Raw genomic sequence first — 18,216 nt, forward strand, 5'->3', positions numbered from 1 at the left:
TGGATCAGCTTGGAACGAGAGCAAACTATCTAAAGCGGCACAAGGGAAAACTAGAAGTAATTAGACGAATGTAAGAAAAAGGAAAATTTAAGCTAACTATATGGGAATAATTTACAACACCGATATTTATTGAATTGTAGACTAGTATTCAAGGGCAGCGATGGGAACTCTATGATTTCAAACATTTAAAACAATACTGGAAAAAGCATTAGAAAATGTATCACAGGGAGGAATCCTATACTAACAGATGGGATAGACTAGATGACCCAACATGTGATTTCTATCCCTAATTTCTAAGGTTCTATGATTTTTACACTCTATTGCCTACTGCTTTATTGTACTATCTAAAGAATTTGTTACAAAGTAAAGGATCATACTGAGATTATATCAGCAACAAGCTCCAAGAAGCATATCATGTTTTAGTTGAGGACTCAATTTTTACCTACACTTTCAATGTGAAACACGAATATGAACTAAACATTATAATTTCTAGGTTTACTTAGCAGAATACACATTACAAAGTTACTATTTAAATGTTATTTTTTATTTTGAAAAAGTACTAAGAATGCGCATTGCTTTTTAAAAGATCCTGTGTAAAGTCACAGATGTAAGCCACGCTGATTACACAGTAGGAGTTCATTCATTTTAACCCAGAGGCTATTATTACGCCTGTTACCAGTGCAAGAAAGGGTTTCCTGTCCCTGTAGCACAATTCTTTAATAACATTTGCATGCAACTCAATATTACTGAACACTCGTAATGTGCTTAGTTTGAGATAAGATGGAAGAGAGAAATGCGAAATAAATTGTAATATGGGTTTATTGCAAAGTTTCCTAATTTATACAAGAGCTTCAATACACACAGAGACAAAATATCTATCATTTATGAAAGAGGGTCAGTGGCAGAATAAAAAAATACTGCTTCTTAAGTATGTGTGTGTTGGGAAAAGGGGACTATCAAAATGATTTCAGCCAAGGCATATTTTGACATGAACATCAACTCAACCTAAATCTGCTACAGTGCTCTAATAAATCATTTGATATGGCTATCAATGTACTTACCATATATATACACACAGCACCACCATAATAATCAGAGGAAAGGGACAAGTTTGCTACAATATTGGTTGAACACAGAATCCAGGGAGGCTAGTGGGTGGCAGCATTCACAACCTAAACTCAACATTAGAAAGTTTATTAATTCCCATTCATTTGCTCTTTTGCATTGTATCTGATTTTTCTGGATTTCTGCATTTTAGTGACATATCTTAGAGGTCTCCAAGTTATTTTCAGTACAGCTATAACAAATCTGTGCAGTTATTTGTGTAAGAATATCAGCTTTGAAATAGAATACATTTGATCTCTCAGGCTTGTACCAAGTTCTCATAATTGATTGCATGTCTCATACCTGGTGGCATAGTTCATGTACAATAACCATGGTGACATCCAGTAAGTAAGATATAGAAGAAATGCTTGGATCTAGCAGTATTCTTTGCTCCACAAAAACACTTAGTCCCCAGTTCTCCATAGCAGCATATGGATGCTTAGGTACAGCTAATAGATCTAGAAACATAGAACAAAATGTGTTTTAACTTGCTTGTGGAAGCTCTAAAGTTATTGTAAGTAAAAGCTATAAACCATAATTAGGAGCGTTTTTTCTTAATAACATCTGTGTAAAAAGTACACTGTTCATTTGAGTTCTCCCCTTACAATATTATCTATAAAAAATCATTTTAATAAGCATAGTTTTCTTTCGTTCTTACTTATTTGTTCTCTCATATCTTACGATTTCCACCTGCAACAAATCTTGAACAAAGGTATCAATGGAAAAGTTATGATTTGCTAAGTATGATTATCTTGTTTATATGCATGTGTCATATTTGCATTTGAAGTTACGAACATTGATGACGTACTTCTATCTAAAACATGTTTGTTACTGGCTGATACACCCCAGATAGAATTTACATTAGGGCTAGACAGCTATGTGTTGATGGCACATCAAGGACATGTCACTCTCATAATGGACCATTGAAGAAACTCGTCCTATCCAGACACCTATTCCTGAGGATGCCTCAAACAGCAGGGGTTCAATGGCCACTCCCTGCAATTCAGCAAACTATGTTGGGCCAGTAACTTCCCAGGCACCTGGGCTGTAGGCTTTGTTTGGGACAGTATATTTCCAGGCACGTGATAGAGGATATAAAAGACACTTGAAACATCTCCATTTTGCCTCTTTCTTGCTCTAATTCTCTGGACTATGGATTTACAGCTAAAAGAAGCATCTTGAACTATGAACTGAGGACTTTCCAATCTTTTGGAAGTTACCAGAGAGACTTTTGCAAATCAGCAGTCTCTTCCATTGCTGCTACAAAACTGAAACAAGGACTTGGTAACTATTTGTATGTATATGACCTATTAGCCATTTATAACTCTCCTCTTTTCTTTTATTAATAAATCTTTAGTTAGTTTAGGATTGGCTGGCAGTGTGATATTTGGTAAAATCTGAAATACATACTGAGCTGGGGTAAGTATCCGATCCTTTGAGATCAGTAAGAACCTGGTGAAATGGGTTCTATATTACTACATTAGATTGAGTCATCTTACTATATTAGATTAGGTCATCTGGATGGGAGCCAAGGGCTGGAATGCCTAAAGAGGACTGTGTTTGGCTTCTGTTTAACCAGTGTGGCACTGCAGAAGCTCTTTTGTTATGGGCTTGGTAACCCTAATTATGGAGTAAACCACCAGTTTGGGGGACGATATGCCTTATTTCTTGCAGTCTGCCCTGAGTGTGGCATTCTCAGTGTTGTCTATCCCAGGCACCAGGTCACACAGAAACTTCACCAGTATGTAGAAGTAGCTATTGTAATAACAAAAGCTCTACCATTAAACAAACAAAAAAGTGTGACTCAATACTCCTAGACCTAGCTGCTTCAGTAACTTCAAAATAACATTTTTCTGAAATATTTTGAAGTGTACAGATCATTTGGAATCACTGCAGTTAGTTATAATTGACATGAGAAATGACAAATCTCTGGCCATCATGCAATGAAGGAATAAGGATAATGTTTTTTAATTACAGGTACAAACAATTGAGCCAAAATAGAGAAACCAAAAGATCCTGGGTGAGATCCCAGTGAGATTGGTGAGATCCAGACCTCATTGATGTCAACAGCAAAACTAACATTGACTTCCAGACCCTCCCAATCTATTGGAGAACTGCTTTGTTAGCAGCAGGTAGATTGTTAATGACAGGACAGCAAAGCATTTATGAAGCCTCAAACTACTTGCATGTTAAAAGTTAAGCATGTGCGTAAGTGCTTTATGGGACTGACAAAGTGTTAACATAACAGTAGAGTGTTTGGGAGCCACATTGGTTTCCAGAAAATATTGCCATGTTAATACTCTTCGGTGCCTCTGTGTACTCCCTCCCACCCTAATATGGGTAATTTCAGAAGTCTTTCAAAGCCCATGGACATGGTAGTAAAACATCTAACCTATCATAGGGTACACCCTCAGTGCTTGGAAACAGTCACATTTTTCCTAACAGAAAAGGATTGGATCCAATGCACACTGAAGTCAATGGAAAGACTCCCACTGGTTTTGATGAGCTCTGAATCAGGCCCACTGGTTTTGATGAGCTCTGAATCACCTCCACAAAATGAAGGACCTCTTTAATTGTCTTCCTCCTCTTGGTGGTTTGCAACTGCTGCTTGATAACTAGACTATTCTGTCAAAAAATCTGAGTGCCAATGGATAAGTGATATTTTGCAATGGGAGATCTTGATTCTGTAGATTTTGCTATTGCTACTCACATGGCCATTGTCTTTGAATAAAACTTCCAGTATATACTTGATCTTGTGACATAAGAAAAGAATCCATATCCATAACAGGGAATTCAGTAAATTAAACATTTGGTTCAGGAGCCACAGTGTTTCAGGTTCAATTCCCAACAAAATAATCTGGTTTTACTTCTTATTACACCAATAGGAAATTTGGGAAGGCATATTGTGTTGCTGAAGCTGCCATCCATAAGATTCCTTCTGTATTTTTTAAGGAACAGGATGAGACACGGTTCTATCTTGACTTAACACAACAGCAGAAAAGGTGACGATGCCCATGTTTTGATAGAAAGATCTTTCACATGTTGTACTGCTAGAGACTGTTTTGTACTAACCACAAAATGTGAGCTGCTGGATATATAATAGCTACGGTGTATGGTGCATCCAGTTATTCCACTATCTATTTAATTAAATTCTTTGTAAAGCACTTGTGAATGTTTGATTACGTGGAAATCGCTGTAGAAATAGAAGTGCTTGTTATTACTGGCAGAGAATAATATCCTCATACAACATAAAACTGTTACTTGAGATTTCCTGCTACAGCAGTTCAGAGAATCCTATGTTCTACCGACATAATAGAGGGCTTCCACCTCTTAACCTTCCCAAAGACTAAATTCATGACTTAGAGGTAAAAACTATAGTCAAAACAAAGTCACAAAAAATGAAATAAAGGAGAAAAAGATGCCAGATTTTGACACTATAATGCACTGCACTGTCGAATGGTAAAAATACAATTATTCAATCACAAGGAAACCATTTGGATGTGTTTGATTAACATTCATCTCTCTGAGAGTCTGATGGAAAGCATTCTAACAGTAAAAACTGCATGTAACACCACAGAATCTTATTTCCAATTATTTAATTGTCTTCAGAATTATGTGAGTTAACCATTAGTATATAACTGCTTGATCTTATTAGTGATTACAGTCATGATACAAAATAGAAACTGTCCATTTAACATTAAACCATTTAAGCTAGTCTTAAAGATCCTCTACCCTAAAAGTTGTATTCTTATCCTTACCTACAAATACTTACACTCACACTCCTCTGATTTCGATTTAATCTGAACAAATAATGGTGCTTTTTCACTTTTCTCATGTAATTATGCCAAATATGACACCCACAACTGAGAAAGCGTGAGATCCTCGTTCCTGCACAAGTGAAGTCAATGTGAGCAGGATCAGACTCTAGATGTGCTTAACTGGAAAGCAAGATTCCTGTCCCTGAACAGGAATGCCCTGCATCTGGGACTTTTCTTCCATTCTTCTGTCAGTCTCCTGCATTCTTCCACTGACCCATCGGCTTCTCCTTTCCCCCAATCAAGACATTCCTTATCCAATGAGAACGTCATTGGAGATACTTGTATACATTTTTATTAGTGTTATATATCTCTCTGTGGGTTTGGTGGTTATTTTATTCCTGACTGAAAAGTTGCTAAGAGTTAAATCCTGTAGGAACTCAAAACAATGTCTGTGGACAGAATCCAACTGTATGGAGCTCCAATGGACAATACCAGAAATCCACTGCTGAAGATGACCTCTACCCCATCTGGAGAAACACATAAACCAGCTTGACTAGGTTCAGGAGGCCTGCCGAAAACCTCAGGAAAGCTTCAGGTGGGAACTTTTAAACACAAGACCTTTAAAGGGATAAAACACAGCTGGTGTCCTGAGACAGACAAACACTGACTGATGGGTCTATCAGTCTGGGAAGGGTGAAAAAAAGAGTAAGAGAAAACAAAATCTATACCTATCCAAGATGCTATACTATCTTCCTCTGGGCTGCAAATTTACTTCAAGCCTCTGGTGTCAATTTGGCAGCCCTGGGACACCGTTTCTTGTGCATGTCCAAAAGGAAGTAAAACCTTAACCCCCAAACCAGCTATTCATACTCTTTTATCAACCTTTTTTGAAATCTTGGAACAGGTAGATGTAAAAGGCAAAACTGCTCTCACACAGCTTTAACTTCTGTGGCCAGCATATATTGGCAAATCACCCTAGATCTCACTGACTTTTGTAATAGCACTGGTATGCTTCACCAGTGTACCCATGTCTTAGTCATAAACTGGTCTTTTTTCCATAGCATCAGGCATATAGCACATGTATTTATTATCCACGTTTTCCTGGAAATTCATCCCACTCTCCAAAACTGTTTTGAGTTAATCTACATTCCTTTGGTAATATTCTGTTTTCATTAATTTTCCTGGAGGAGTCTTCTTTAGCATTATAGTTTCAGAGACTTGTTGGTAGCATCTATTGCACTTCTCTCACAGTAGTTATGAGTGTTTAAGAGAAAAGGAGACTAAAAACAACTTATTCTATTCATGGTACATGAAACCCCAAGTATAGTTTTGCCCTTTGCCAACTGCGCACATTGCAATCAACAGCTTTATTAATTCTCTGTTCAAAGCTTCTTGTAATGTTTTATATGAAGGTTGCTGTCAAAAAATTGTTTACAGCAAGGATTTATTCTGTTGAGACATTTCTGCCACTCAGTTCCCATTAATCTGAACCATTCCCTTGTACTGCTAATTGGTGGAGGATGCTTCTCTGTAGCAGAATACCTTTTAATGAGCCACATACACTTTAAGGGACACCATCAACCAGAAAAAGTCACAGTTCTGGCTGAAAGTGTTGTGCCCACTGCAAATTACAAGTAATACTTAAGATCACTATATCAAGAAGTTAGTTAAAAGTTATTTCTCTCTATTTTGTTGGTTTGTTTACTTCTAACAAAACTCTATGAGCAGGCAATTCTACGTTTAACCTTATAGAATCATAGAATCATAGGACTGGGAGGGACCTAGAGAGGTCTTCTAGTCCAGTCACCGGCACTCAAGGCAGGAATAATTATCTAGACCATCCTTGACAGGTGTGTGACATTCCGTACCTTTGGGGAACACCCTGTTCCTCAGCTGTATATAATTGTGATATTACATATAAAGCATGCCTTGTGAGGTATCAGGGGAAAGATTATGATCTCCTGAAAGTCATTTCTCTAACAATATATGTATATCATTAATGCATGTGAAGTTATGAGAATTGTGTTGTATGGTTGTCATTAAAACATGCTGTAAGTTGGAGAATCAGCCAGACATTAGCTCCCCAGAGGCAACAGCAAGGAAAGCAACCAATGCTCGGGCAGGGTGTGAAACAACCCATTAACAAGCACTGTCCAACAAGGGAGCTACAATTCAATGATGCATCTGCATGAGGCCAAATCAGGGGGATTGCTCAACCTTGCCCAGAGACTCAGCAATGCACCCAGACGTGCCTGGACTTGTTTTCCAAGCCCATGGACTGAGGGTATAAAATTGAACACAGGAGGCCCATGCTGGGCCTTTCTCCTTCACTCACCTACACTGCAAGCAACAAGGACACTCTGAAGACTCGAACTGAGGGGACTGGCCCAGATTTCAAGGGTGAAATCTGCATACTGTGAACGGCAATATCCAGTGGGGTGAGAAAAACTGCTTAGTCTAGTTGTTGCCCAGTCTAATAGGGTTGAGAGTTTAAACTGCATGCTTATATTTTATTTCTGTTGGTAACTAACTCTGACTTTTTTGCCTAGCACTTAAAATCTATCTTTTGTAGTCAATACATTCGTTTAACTGTTTATCTTTACCAGTGAGTTTGCCTGAAGAGTTTAGTAATCTGCTCAGGTTTGCAAAGGCTAGTGTATGTCCACTTTCCATTGATGAAGTGGTGAACCAATTAATAACTCTGCCCGTCTTGAGCAGTGCAGACGGTATATTTCTGAGGCATGGTGCTGGGAGCTGGGGAGATTTGGCTCTGGTGCCTTTCTCTGTGTGATTCATAAGTGGCTCTAGGAGCATTCATGCAACATAGCTGGGTGTAGTGGGGCTCTACATGCTGTTGTGCTTAGTGATCACTGTGCATGGAGGGGCTTACTGTTTGTCACTTATCACTAGCAAGGCATTGTGAGAGACAGCCCAGGCTGGAGAGAGTTCAGGGGGCACAGAGGTCCCACAGTCCCAGGCTAAACCTTGGGGGGATCCTGTCACAAGATGTTTGTCTAACATATATATAATTCAGTTGCCCCCTTTCTTCTAAACAACCAGAGCCTAACTGAAAGCCCTCTAAAGTCAATGGAAGGACTCCAATTGATTTTAACACAGGATGGATAAAAAACAATTAAAAAAAATCACATTGCTTTTATTTAAAATGGGGTTCTTTGATTATGTAAATTATAATCTATTTTTCTTTTTAAAAATAAATGTGTTTAAAATAAAATCAAAAGTTAATAAAAATAAAGCCTAAACTTATTATAATCTCTCAAAACATTTAAATAAAAAATAAATATGCTGAATCTATTAGCCACTATCAAAAACTTTGAGTTAAAAGCTGCTTTTCTGTATAAAGAAAGAATCGGGGGTGAGGGAATCTAACTTTTGAGGACAAGCTTTATAAATATGGCAAAATAGGTCATACACTGTATTAAGAGCTTATTTAAAAAAAATAAATTCTATATGCTGTTATGTGTTTAATTTAATTCCAGTTACCATCTTAATGCAGCTTGACACAAATCATGAGGAAAAAGTTAATTATCTAGTAAATAAGCGATATATCATTCACCATTTTCTAACATACTAAAAACGTGCAATTAATTAACAAGAATCTGAAAGCCATATGGTTGCTTAAATAAATGTATATAGTTATAGTGTTGTACCCTCTTGAGTAGTAAGAAGATGTACCAAATCTAGTGTAAAGGCTCTATTTAGTTATAAATCAACATGTTTTAATGGAGTTTAATGAGAATGCATCTTTCTTTAGAAAGCAACAAGCACAAATGGAAAAGGTGATTAAAATCGATTTAAATCGAGGCTTTTCACTTGGTGATTTAAATCACCTTGACTTAAAATCAATCCATCCTATTTCAACATCGCAGCAGAAAAGCACTTCTAATTTTTTTTAATGAATTTAAAAGAATTGGACAAACTGGCCTGCATTTTCAGAAGTGACTAGTGAGTTTGGGTGTCCAACTTGAGACACCCCTTCAAATAGGCCTGATTTTCCAAAAGTACTGAATACCTGCCTTCTGAAAACCGAGCCCCTTTAAGCTGTCTCAAATTTGGCATCTAATAACTGAGGTACCCAAAATTATTAGTCACTTTTGAAAAATTAGGCCGCTATTTTAAGGGACTCCTGATGCCTTTACTTGAAATACTGTAAGCATTCAAACTCACACCAGAGGATAATCATATTATTTGGTGGCTCTTTGAGTAACATTTCTATCTAACCACACATTCTTATTTTGCCACCCATCACCATATTATCTGAGTGACTACCCTAGACAACATTCTTCTATACATAAGATATGCACTGAAAGGATATATGGACATAAGTCTATGGAGCTAGCATAAGGGTCTCAGTCTATATGCCATTAGTTCAGTCAAAATCAAATAGCTTGTTGCAGACCCTGAGGAAAAATCACTGACACACAGCAGTTTATTGTTGATTTTTTTACTGCTTCGTATTGCATTACAAAGTATTACCTAATATTAACTGGCATAAACAATGGCAGAGATTTTCAGGGAGCTTTTGATATAAACAGCAGATGCTTAATGCAATGTTAATGTTAAAGTTCCCAAGAGGAAAAAAATTATGGAGGGGGAAAAAAAATCTATCAGAAGAAAAATAAGTAAAAAATAAGGAGTAATTGGAAAGAGAAACCATGATACCATTTCAGATTACTGAGACTTGACACTTAGTGAACGCCAGTATACAATTTAAGAAACCAAAACAGAAACCTATTGATTTAGTATTTGACATGCATATTATTAAATGACTTTAGATTTTTATAACCCCTATCCATAGATCACAGCTTTACATTTCAAAGAGCATCAAATCATTCAATGCTGAATTGAAAAATGAATTCAATGTCTCATTAAAGCTGAATTATGTATCATCTTGGTTGTATTGATTGGAATATGAACAGTCTTTTATTTTAAACAATATCTGAACATATATTATGAATTGCTGTGTAAGAGTGAGTAAGATAAAGTACCTTCCACAAAATTTCTAGTGAAGAAAAGTATTATAATGGTTTATATAAAAGTTTCTCTCCTTTGAATTCTACTACTTATATTCTAAATATTCTTCTTCGGCATACATTAGATCACAGAATGACACACAGTCAGAATGAACACTGAGGCAGAGACTGAACTGAACTTAGGCATTTGCAATCCCAAGTTACGCTACCAGTACATAATGTGCATCTGCTATGACACGTAAAAGACACTTATCAAAAGAAGAAATACACTCTTATTCCCAAATATCTGAAAAGAGGGATTTTGCAGCCTTCAGAAAATGCAGTTTACTAAAATACTAACTACTACATTTAGTAAATACGAAAAGCACTGACATGATGGAAAATTGCCAACAGCCATTTTCCTAACACCACAGTTAATAGAGCATGAGAATTCTATAGCTCAAAACAACATGTAACTGATTACTGAATACTTCCAGTATGAATACTGCTATAAAGAAAATGATCACGTCCATGCCACTGCCAAATTCTATCTTTCCACAACAAATCCACACCTCAAAGCTTGCACAGAAAATATCAGAAATCCGTACTATTTAAGAACTATAACAATGAGGTAAAATAAATCCATAGATCTATGATATATGTTATAAAACCCACGTGTACTATAACAATAAAGAACATGTGAATATTTACACCTGGAAATACTCTATGTCCAGAGTTGCATTCTTTACATTAGTTTTGGGATAAAATATTATCAATTACAATCAGTACAGTTGAGATGGTAAGCAGGAGTTAGGTGGGGGAGGTGGCCCATTACTCACATCACTTCTAAAGTACTCCATTTCTGCGATGTCATAATATCACATCTGGAGAGAAAGTAACATTATAGCCAGTCATTTACACTGAACGCCTGAGGTCATTGGGCTTGTGTGGGCTGTGGACATATTCCTCCATTGTCATCGCTCTTCTTGGCTCTTCTAGTTGACAATGAAAAATAGACGGCACCATCTTGAAATAATTTCACTTAATACTGAAGCTCTCTCATGGGATATTTTTTAAGTCCTACTTTGATTACTCTAATACCTAAATTAACCTTTGTTTGATGTCTTGATGAGAGTTCTTTAATGGAACTAAAGATAATCTAATGCAATAGTAAAAAACAGATACATTAATAAAACTGTGCTCTCCTGTTGATTCTTGTTAAGTTTTTTATGGAATTTAAACAGATTATATTATTAAAACTTGTTTTAAGCAAGCAGTTATTCATTGATTTTGTCTTTAACACTAACGCTAAATATCTTTCTGTGACATAATAGAACATAAGTTTAACTCTGAATTGCAAAGAAATGCCATCTGCAATTTAATAATACAAGGCTCAATCATTAAATCCTTACTTGGGACTATAAACTCCCCTCTTCTACAAAAGCATGAGGTAGGGTAGCCAACTTTCTAATCGCACAAAACCGAACACCTCTGCCCTGCCTCCTCCCCTTCCCCAAAGCCCTACTCCTTCCCTTCTCCGAGGCCCATCCCCCACTAATTCCATCTCCCCTCCCTCCATCGCTCGCTCTCTCCCACCCTCACTCACTTTCACTGGGCTCGGGTAGGGGCTTGGGGTGCAGGAGGGGGTGAGGGCTCCGGCTGGGGTGCAGGTTCTGAGATAGAGCGAGGGATGAGGAGTTTGGGGTGCAGGAGGGGGCTCCAGGCTGGGGCCAAGGGCTTTGGAGCGTGGGAGGGAGCTCCAGATTGGGGTGCAAGAGGGGGTATGGGCTCTTGGCTGGGGGTGCAGGTCCAGGGTGGGGCCAGAAATGAGGGGTTCAGGGTCTGGGAACGGCTCTGAGCTGGGGCCAAGGGGTTCAGAGTGAGGGAGGGAGCTCCAGTCTGGGTCAAGGCGTGGGGGTGTGGGCTCTGGAAGGGAGTTTGGGTGTGAGAGGGGGCTCAAGCTGGGGTAGGAGATTGGGGTGTGGGAGAGGGTTCAGGGTGCAGGCTCCAGGTGGCACTTACCTGAGGTAGCTCCCAGAAGCAGCCAGTATGTCCCTGCAGCCACTAGGTGCAGGAGTGGCCAGAAGGCTCCACGCACTGCCCTCACCCGCAGGTGACATCTCCCACAGCTCCCAGTCAACTGGCTGCAGTTCCCAGTCAACTTCTGATATTTCTGTACCTTAAAAGCTCTATCAATATACAATTCTTATTATACCACTTTACCAAGTCAACGGAGGCTGAACAATTACCAGATTTGCATAGCTATATTTGTATTATCCAATATGTGAAATGTTTGTTTGAAATGAAATAGAAATACTCTAAAATAAGACAGCTAGCAAAACTTCCCAAAGCTGTAAACTGCATGTGAACTGATGAATCTTATTGTTCTGAATAAAATTTTCTGCTAGTGTGAATATATTTATCAGACCATACTGTGGACAATACACAGGAAACCCTCACAGTGTATAAATGAAAGTTATGCTTTGTGTCTTGGTTGCAGCTTTAGTACATTTTACTTCACCAAATTCAGTGACAGCGGGAGAACTGGGAGAGGTGACTGGAAAACTATAGCAAGACAAGATAGAGGAGCTAAGAGAAACAGGCCACAGGAATACTGGATTACAGCTGAAGAAACTAAGATTCATTGCAGACGGAACTGAAAGATACTGTCACAGGATACTGAGAAATGTGGCATGAGAAACTGAAAAATGTTGCCAGAGGGCTTGAGAGACATGGTTGAAGTGAATGAGAAATACTGACAGGCAATCAGAGACAAGACTAAGACTGAGAAATGAAAAATTTGGCTGGACCCGCTGATAAGTGAGGCCTTAGAAGCCGAGGAAACATTGCCAACACAAAGATATTCAGGGAGCAGCTCCTTGTGAAAAAGAGGGAGAAGGTGGTGATGCAGGAAGAATATCTGGGCTTAATTTTAAATATAGGATCTATGTTCACTTGTTTGGGGATATTCTATCACAACACACCTGCTGCTCCTCTGCCCCACTCAAACTAAAGCATTTGTACAGCCTCTATTTATACAACAGGGTGAAAGATAAATCCCCTTGAAAAATCCTATCATTTCCACTGATCAAGTGTAAGTGTTGAAATATCAAGCTGATGGTACACAACCTGCTGAAATAACATGTTATTTCAATCATTTCTTGGTTATTAGCTAGACATTTTAACACTTTAAATATTTTTGCCTTCTACCTGTTCAACGAGTGTTAAGCCAGTAGAGCAGCAGAGAATGACACAGGAGCAACAGAGGCCAGTGTAACTTTGGAAGAACAGTGCAAGTGACTTCCGGATTACTGGAGGGAGTAGATGTACCAGCCAAAGCAGTTTTGGAGAGCCAAATACATAACAAAGAAGTGGGAAAGAGAACTTCAGGACTATATGCGGAGCTCAGAGCACTGCAGGACGAGCCATGAGAATCAGAGCAACAATGGAAAACCAGAGGGACTCTGTAAAAATGTTTGTAAGGGAGTTTTCAGGTTTACCTCTAAGGGCAGCTAATAATCAACAGGAGCCCTTACTCAGTATCTTTCTGCTTTGGCTTCAGTGGGTTTCAATGACCTCAGTTTTCAGGTACCTCCATCTGACTGTTTAAGAAAATCAGGAACCCTACCATACCTCCCTATGTGGTTCGACTATCCCATACCCTGTACTTACCCCATGACTAGCCTGATACCTCTTCTGACACTTCTGTAATGGATGAACCAACATTCAAAGGACACATTATTTGCAAGGGGGAAATATAGAGTAAGAATATAAAAGAAAGAGGAAGATAGATTTGGATGGGATATATCATACAACCCACAAGTAACATAAACCCCAGGGTGGATGTCCCTCGATTCACAAGTCCAGTTTATTCCTCACTAGTGGGCTCCATAATGTGAAGGATCCCACATACCTTGATTCATCATTGCAGGCCTGAAGATGCTTGAGTGCAGGGAAGCAATTACGCCATCTAGTCAGCCAGAGGACGAACCTCTCTGCAGCAGTAATAGGCATTACTCACAGTGGAAAAAGTCCCCAATGTGTAGGGGGCCTCCTTGGTGTTTCCAATATCTATGATCTCTCCCAGAATAGTTCGGCAAACCCCTTTCAGGACAAAATAGGCAATACCCTACGCAGAGGGAGACAGTCAGGGGATCGCCTGGTTCACACTTGTAACACTGATACTCCTCGGTGAGGCGTTGGCAGCAGGGATCAAACCTGGGACCTCTTGATCTTAGTGCATGAGCCTCTATTGCCTGAACTAAAAGGAACATCTCTGTCAGTAGAAGCTCTATCAGGCTCATCAGTCTCTAGCTGGCCTAGTCACCACTAGACAGGGCCATAGTGCCACATGGAGCAGGCATGGCTTACACGTTAAAAGAGGAGACAAGGACAGAGGAGAAGTGAAACTGGATTAGCAACAGAGCACCATAAACACAATTTAAGTGAAGTGCAATAGACATGATTAGGCAGAAATCCAGGTATAGCAAGAGCAGAAAACCAGTCTAGCTAGCTTTTTTTTAAAAATGAACAGCACATAATGTCCAATACATGTGATTAAAATATGGCATTTCTCGTCTCTCTATAAAGTATTACTTGCCACAATGCACTCATTACTGTATCCCATGTTATATAAAGGCATTCCAAACTTATGCTAATAGTAGCCCATTGTGTACTCTGAATACATATAAAATCTCTTCTAATTAAACAGATATCAGAATGGTTTCTCCAAGTAGCATTTTATTCTCTTTGTGGTAGATTTAAACCTTATAATTGTATTAAGGAATCATAAAATCAGGATCACAAATATCTTCATTTATATTTGATAACCTATAAATAATTTACATTAAAATAACAGTTTACCTTTTTTCAATGTTTACTGTGTGAAGTCCTTTTCTTTAAAAATCACATCTATTGGATTTTCCTTCATGCCCATCTTACCTCATTATTATTTATTTAAAAAGCAAATTCTGCTCATTTCAATTTTTGCAATATTTCAGTGAAATATTTTCCTGCATCTGCAACATTTTAGTGGAGAACATGTTAGGTCAGGCTTCCCACCCAAGAATGCATGAGCAGGCCATTCACAGTTAGAAGCTGGCAGCCCATTCTTTATGGAGGAGTCTTAGAGGCAGGACGAGGGCAAGGTGTCTGCAGAAAGGACTAATTCCTTAACGCTTATATGCATTCCCAACCTCTCTGTCATGCAATTATTTATAAAATATATTTAGAGACAGTAATACACTTCTCCAGATGCTGGCCACAGTGTTGCAATTACTGCTAATGCTCTTCTAAAGTCACTACTGGGGCCAACCTTGAGCACAGCCAATAGTGCAATCTCCTCTCTGTACAGTGACATCAGTGTGAAGCAGCAGAGGATAACTCGCAAGAGCACAGGCAAGGATGCTACAAAAAGAGGACACAGCAGACATGCAAGGGAAATTCACTCACTGGCAACAACAACAAAAAAAAAGTGTTAGAGTTCTCCTTTTGGCATCCAGCTGGAAGTAGCTAGCATTATAGCACCATGTCTCAGGAAGCCTTAGGTAGCAAATTTTAGGAAAGGCCTTGAGGGTAGAGGCTGACTCTGCTTGACACCTTCAAGAGATTGCCATCTTTTGAATTGCAAGATGAGAAAGAGAGAAAAGGAAATAGGAAAAGAAAGGGAGAGTGAGGGATCTGGAAGGATGCAGAATGAGCGAAGAGGAGGGTCTCCAACAAACTCCTTCTCTGGTCCATTGTCAAACATCTCTCTCTTTCTTCTATTCTGCAGGAAGCATCACAACAGCTATCAGCTGTGTCAAGCAAATTCCTCAGAAAGAAGGTGAGCAGCTTACCCAACGGGTTAATTGGAATACTTTACACCTGAAATCCAGCTTTGCACAGAAGTCCTGGTCACTTAATAATAGTTGGTGAAGGCAAGCAAAATATCAAATTCAAGAAACGTCTAATTTTGTATTACTTTTATTATTGTTATTATTCTTTGCCTTGAAGAGAGAAAAGTTTAAGAATATTTTTGATGACAAAGAACAGGTCAGGGGAGAATAAAGATATATGGATATGATAATCCTTTAATCCAAAAATTCTTCAAAAGTGGTCCTGCTTAATGTGTCATATAGTGCTTCATTCCAATCTGATCTCTTGGGCACATACCATCTGGGTACCATGAACACACCACAACTGCATGCATCATTCACTGTGCATTGCAAAACCATCCACAAAATTCCACAAGTGTAAAATCACAAAAAAGCCTATTTTAAATTGACTTTCTGTGTTAGTTATTCAAGTCATGTGATACCGTTTCTGTTCAGAGTGACTAATTTAACTAACACAAATGCTAACTAAGTATTTGCCTAAATCATATTTCATGTAGTGTTGGTTAATCCCATGAGACAACAGAAACAGCATCATGCAACTCCTATAATAACAACACAGCTTCTGTTGACACCTCCCTCTTATCTATGCTGTGCTCAGCGGTTGTGAGATGGAATGCTGCAATCACAAATATTCTCTGGAGCAAAACACATGGAAATTGGTCTCTGGCTACATTATTACTATTATTTATAATCAAAGTCCTATAATGTGCTAGGTGCCTAACATTACAGATAAGACCAGTTCTTGACCTCAAAGAACTCACAGTTTCATTTCTAGTGTTGACAGTTTCTCTTGCTGCTGCATGCACAAATACTGAAGCCACAGGCAGTTATCTTAAGAGACTGGAAAGGGACTGAAGATGTCACTGATGTCTATTCATTTGGGCCCAGGAGAGAGTACAGATGCTAGGAGTTAAGAGCTCTCTGCTGGTGGCTGGGGATTGTGCATAAAAGCACAGCTAATGAGGGTGGCAAAGAGGAAAGCTGTGATTTCTCTTAATTTTTTTTAGCAAACTCACTGTGACTAAACTCCTTAGTGAAACCATGTGTCCTCCACCCAGGTCAAAATATTTTTGAGATAAAATCTTGAAAAAAAGAGCATTAGGAATTTATTTTACTAGAGTCCCACATCTCAAAACAGCTACGCTGAATCACCTCAAAGTTGCACGAAATAATAAACTTTGCTACAGGCCACACACCATCCATGCAAACATTTAAAGTGAAAATTCCCAGAAATTAAAGTGAAGCCCCAGGAGGCTAGAGGATGACTCGCAGAAGATTCCAAGAGAGAACAAAAGACAAGAGGACTTGCAGCCAGGAAGAATAGGAGAAAGGCTGGAGAATCACACCAACACCAGGAAGAGCCAGGTCTACATGATTGGTGACTCCCTACTAAGAAGAACAGACGGGCCTGTCACTAGAGCTGATCCAAAGACCAGAAGGGTGTGCTGTTTGCCAAGAGCTAATACAAGGGATGTGGACCTGAGGCTGAAGAGGATCCTAATGAAAGCAGGAAAGAATCCACTGGTTGTCCTTCACATGGGAACAAATGATACTGCTAGATTCTCCCTGGAACCCATCAAAGGAGACTATGAAAAGGTGGGGAAGATTCTTAAAGAAATGGAGGCTCAGGTGATCTTCAGTGGGATTCTACCTGTCCCTAGAGGAGAAGAGCAAAGGTGAGACAAGATTATAATGCTCAACAGATGGCTCAGGCAGTGGTGCTATAAAGAAGGCTTTGGGATGTTCAACCACTGGAAGGCATTCATGAACTCAAGACTGTTATAATGGGATGGGCTCCACCTGACTAGGGAAGGAAATAGACTTCTGGGATGGAGGCTGGCACAACCAATTAAAAACTTTAAAATAGGAACTCGGGGGAAATGCTCATGTAAACTCTATCCGATCCTAATATTGACCAGGAGGAAAATCAAGAAAGAGAGAATACAGAAATGGAGAAAGGAAAAGCAGTGGGTAGGAGAATGGACATTAAGAGGAAAGATAATACCAATACCACTGACACTAACAGTCAGGTAGGCGATACTGGCAATAGAATGACTGTATCAATCAGGCGAGGAATGTGGGTGAAGCCAAGCAGCTTGTACAGATGTCTGTACACCAATGCAAGGCGCCTGGGTAACAAAATGGAGGAACTGGAAATACTTTAGTACAGGAAGTGAAACCAAATATTACAGGGATAACAGAAACATGGTGGAATAGTAGTCATGACTGAAGTACAGGTATTGAAGGAAAGGAAGGACAGAAATAAAGACAAAGTTGGTGGAGTAGCATTGTATAGTAATGATGAGATAGGAAATTAGAAGTGAATGAATGGATAAGACAGAGTCTGTTTGGGTCAAAATCACTTTGGGGAAGAAAGCTAACAGAGGCTCCCCTAGGATAGTGCTTGGGATATGCTACAGACCCCAGGATCTGATCTAGATATGGCTAGAGACCTCTTTAATGTTTTTAACAAAATAAATACTACTGTGAATTGTGAGAGTATGGGAG

The 18,216-nt window shown here is 39.0% G+C and overlaps 1 protein-coding gene across 1 annotated transcript in view; it reads right to left on the minus strand.

Moving 5' to 3' along the window:
- TRHDE (thyrotropin releasing hormone degrading enzyme) overlaps positions 1 to 18,216 on the minus strand; it is a 330,847-nt gene that overhangs the window by 168,667 nt on the left and 143,964 nt on the right. The window contains 1 exon segment of the mRNA XM_030548722.1: positions 1,408 to 1,562. Within this exon segment, the coding sequence (XP_030404582.1) occupies positions 1,408 to 1,562 (155 nt within the window).

This window comes from Gopherus evgoodei, chromosome 1 (genome assembly GCF_007399415.2).
Source record: "Gopherus evgoodei ecotype Sinaloan lineage chromosome 1, rGopEvg1_v1.p, whole genome shotgun sequence".
Classification (NCBI taxonomy): Eukaryota; Metazoa; Chordata; order Testudines; family Testudinidae; genus Gopherus; species Gopherus evgoodei.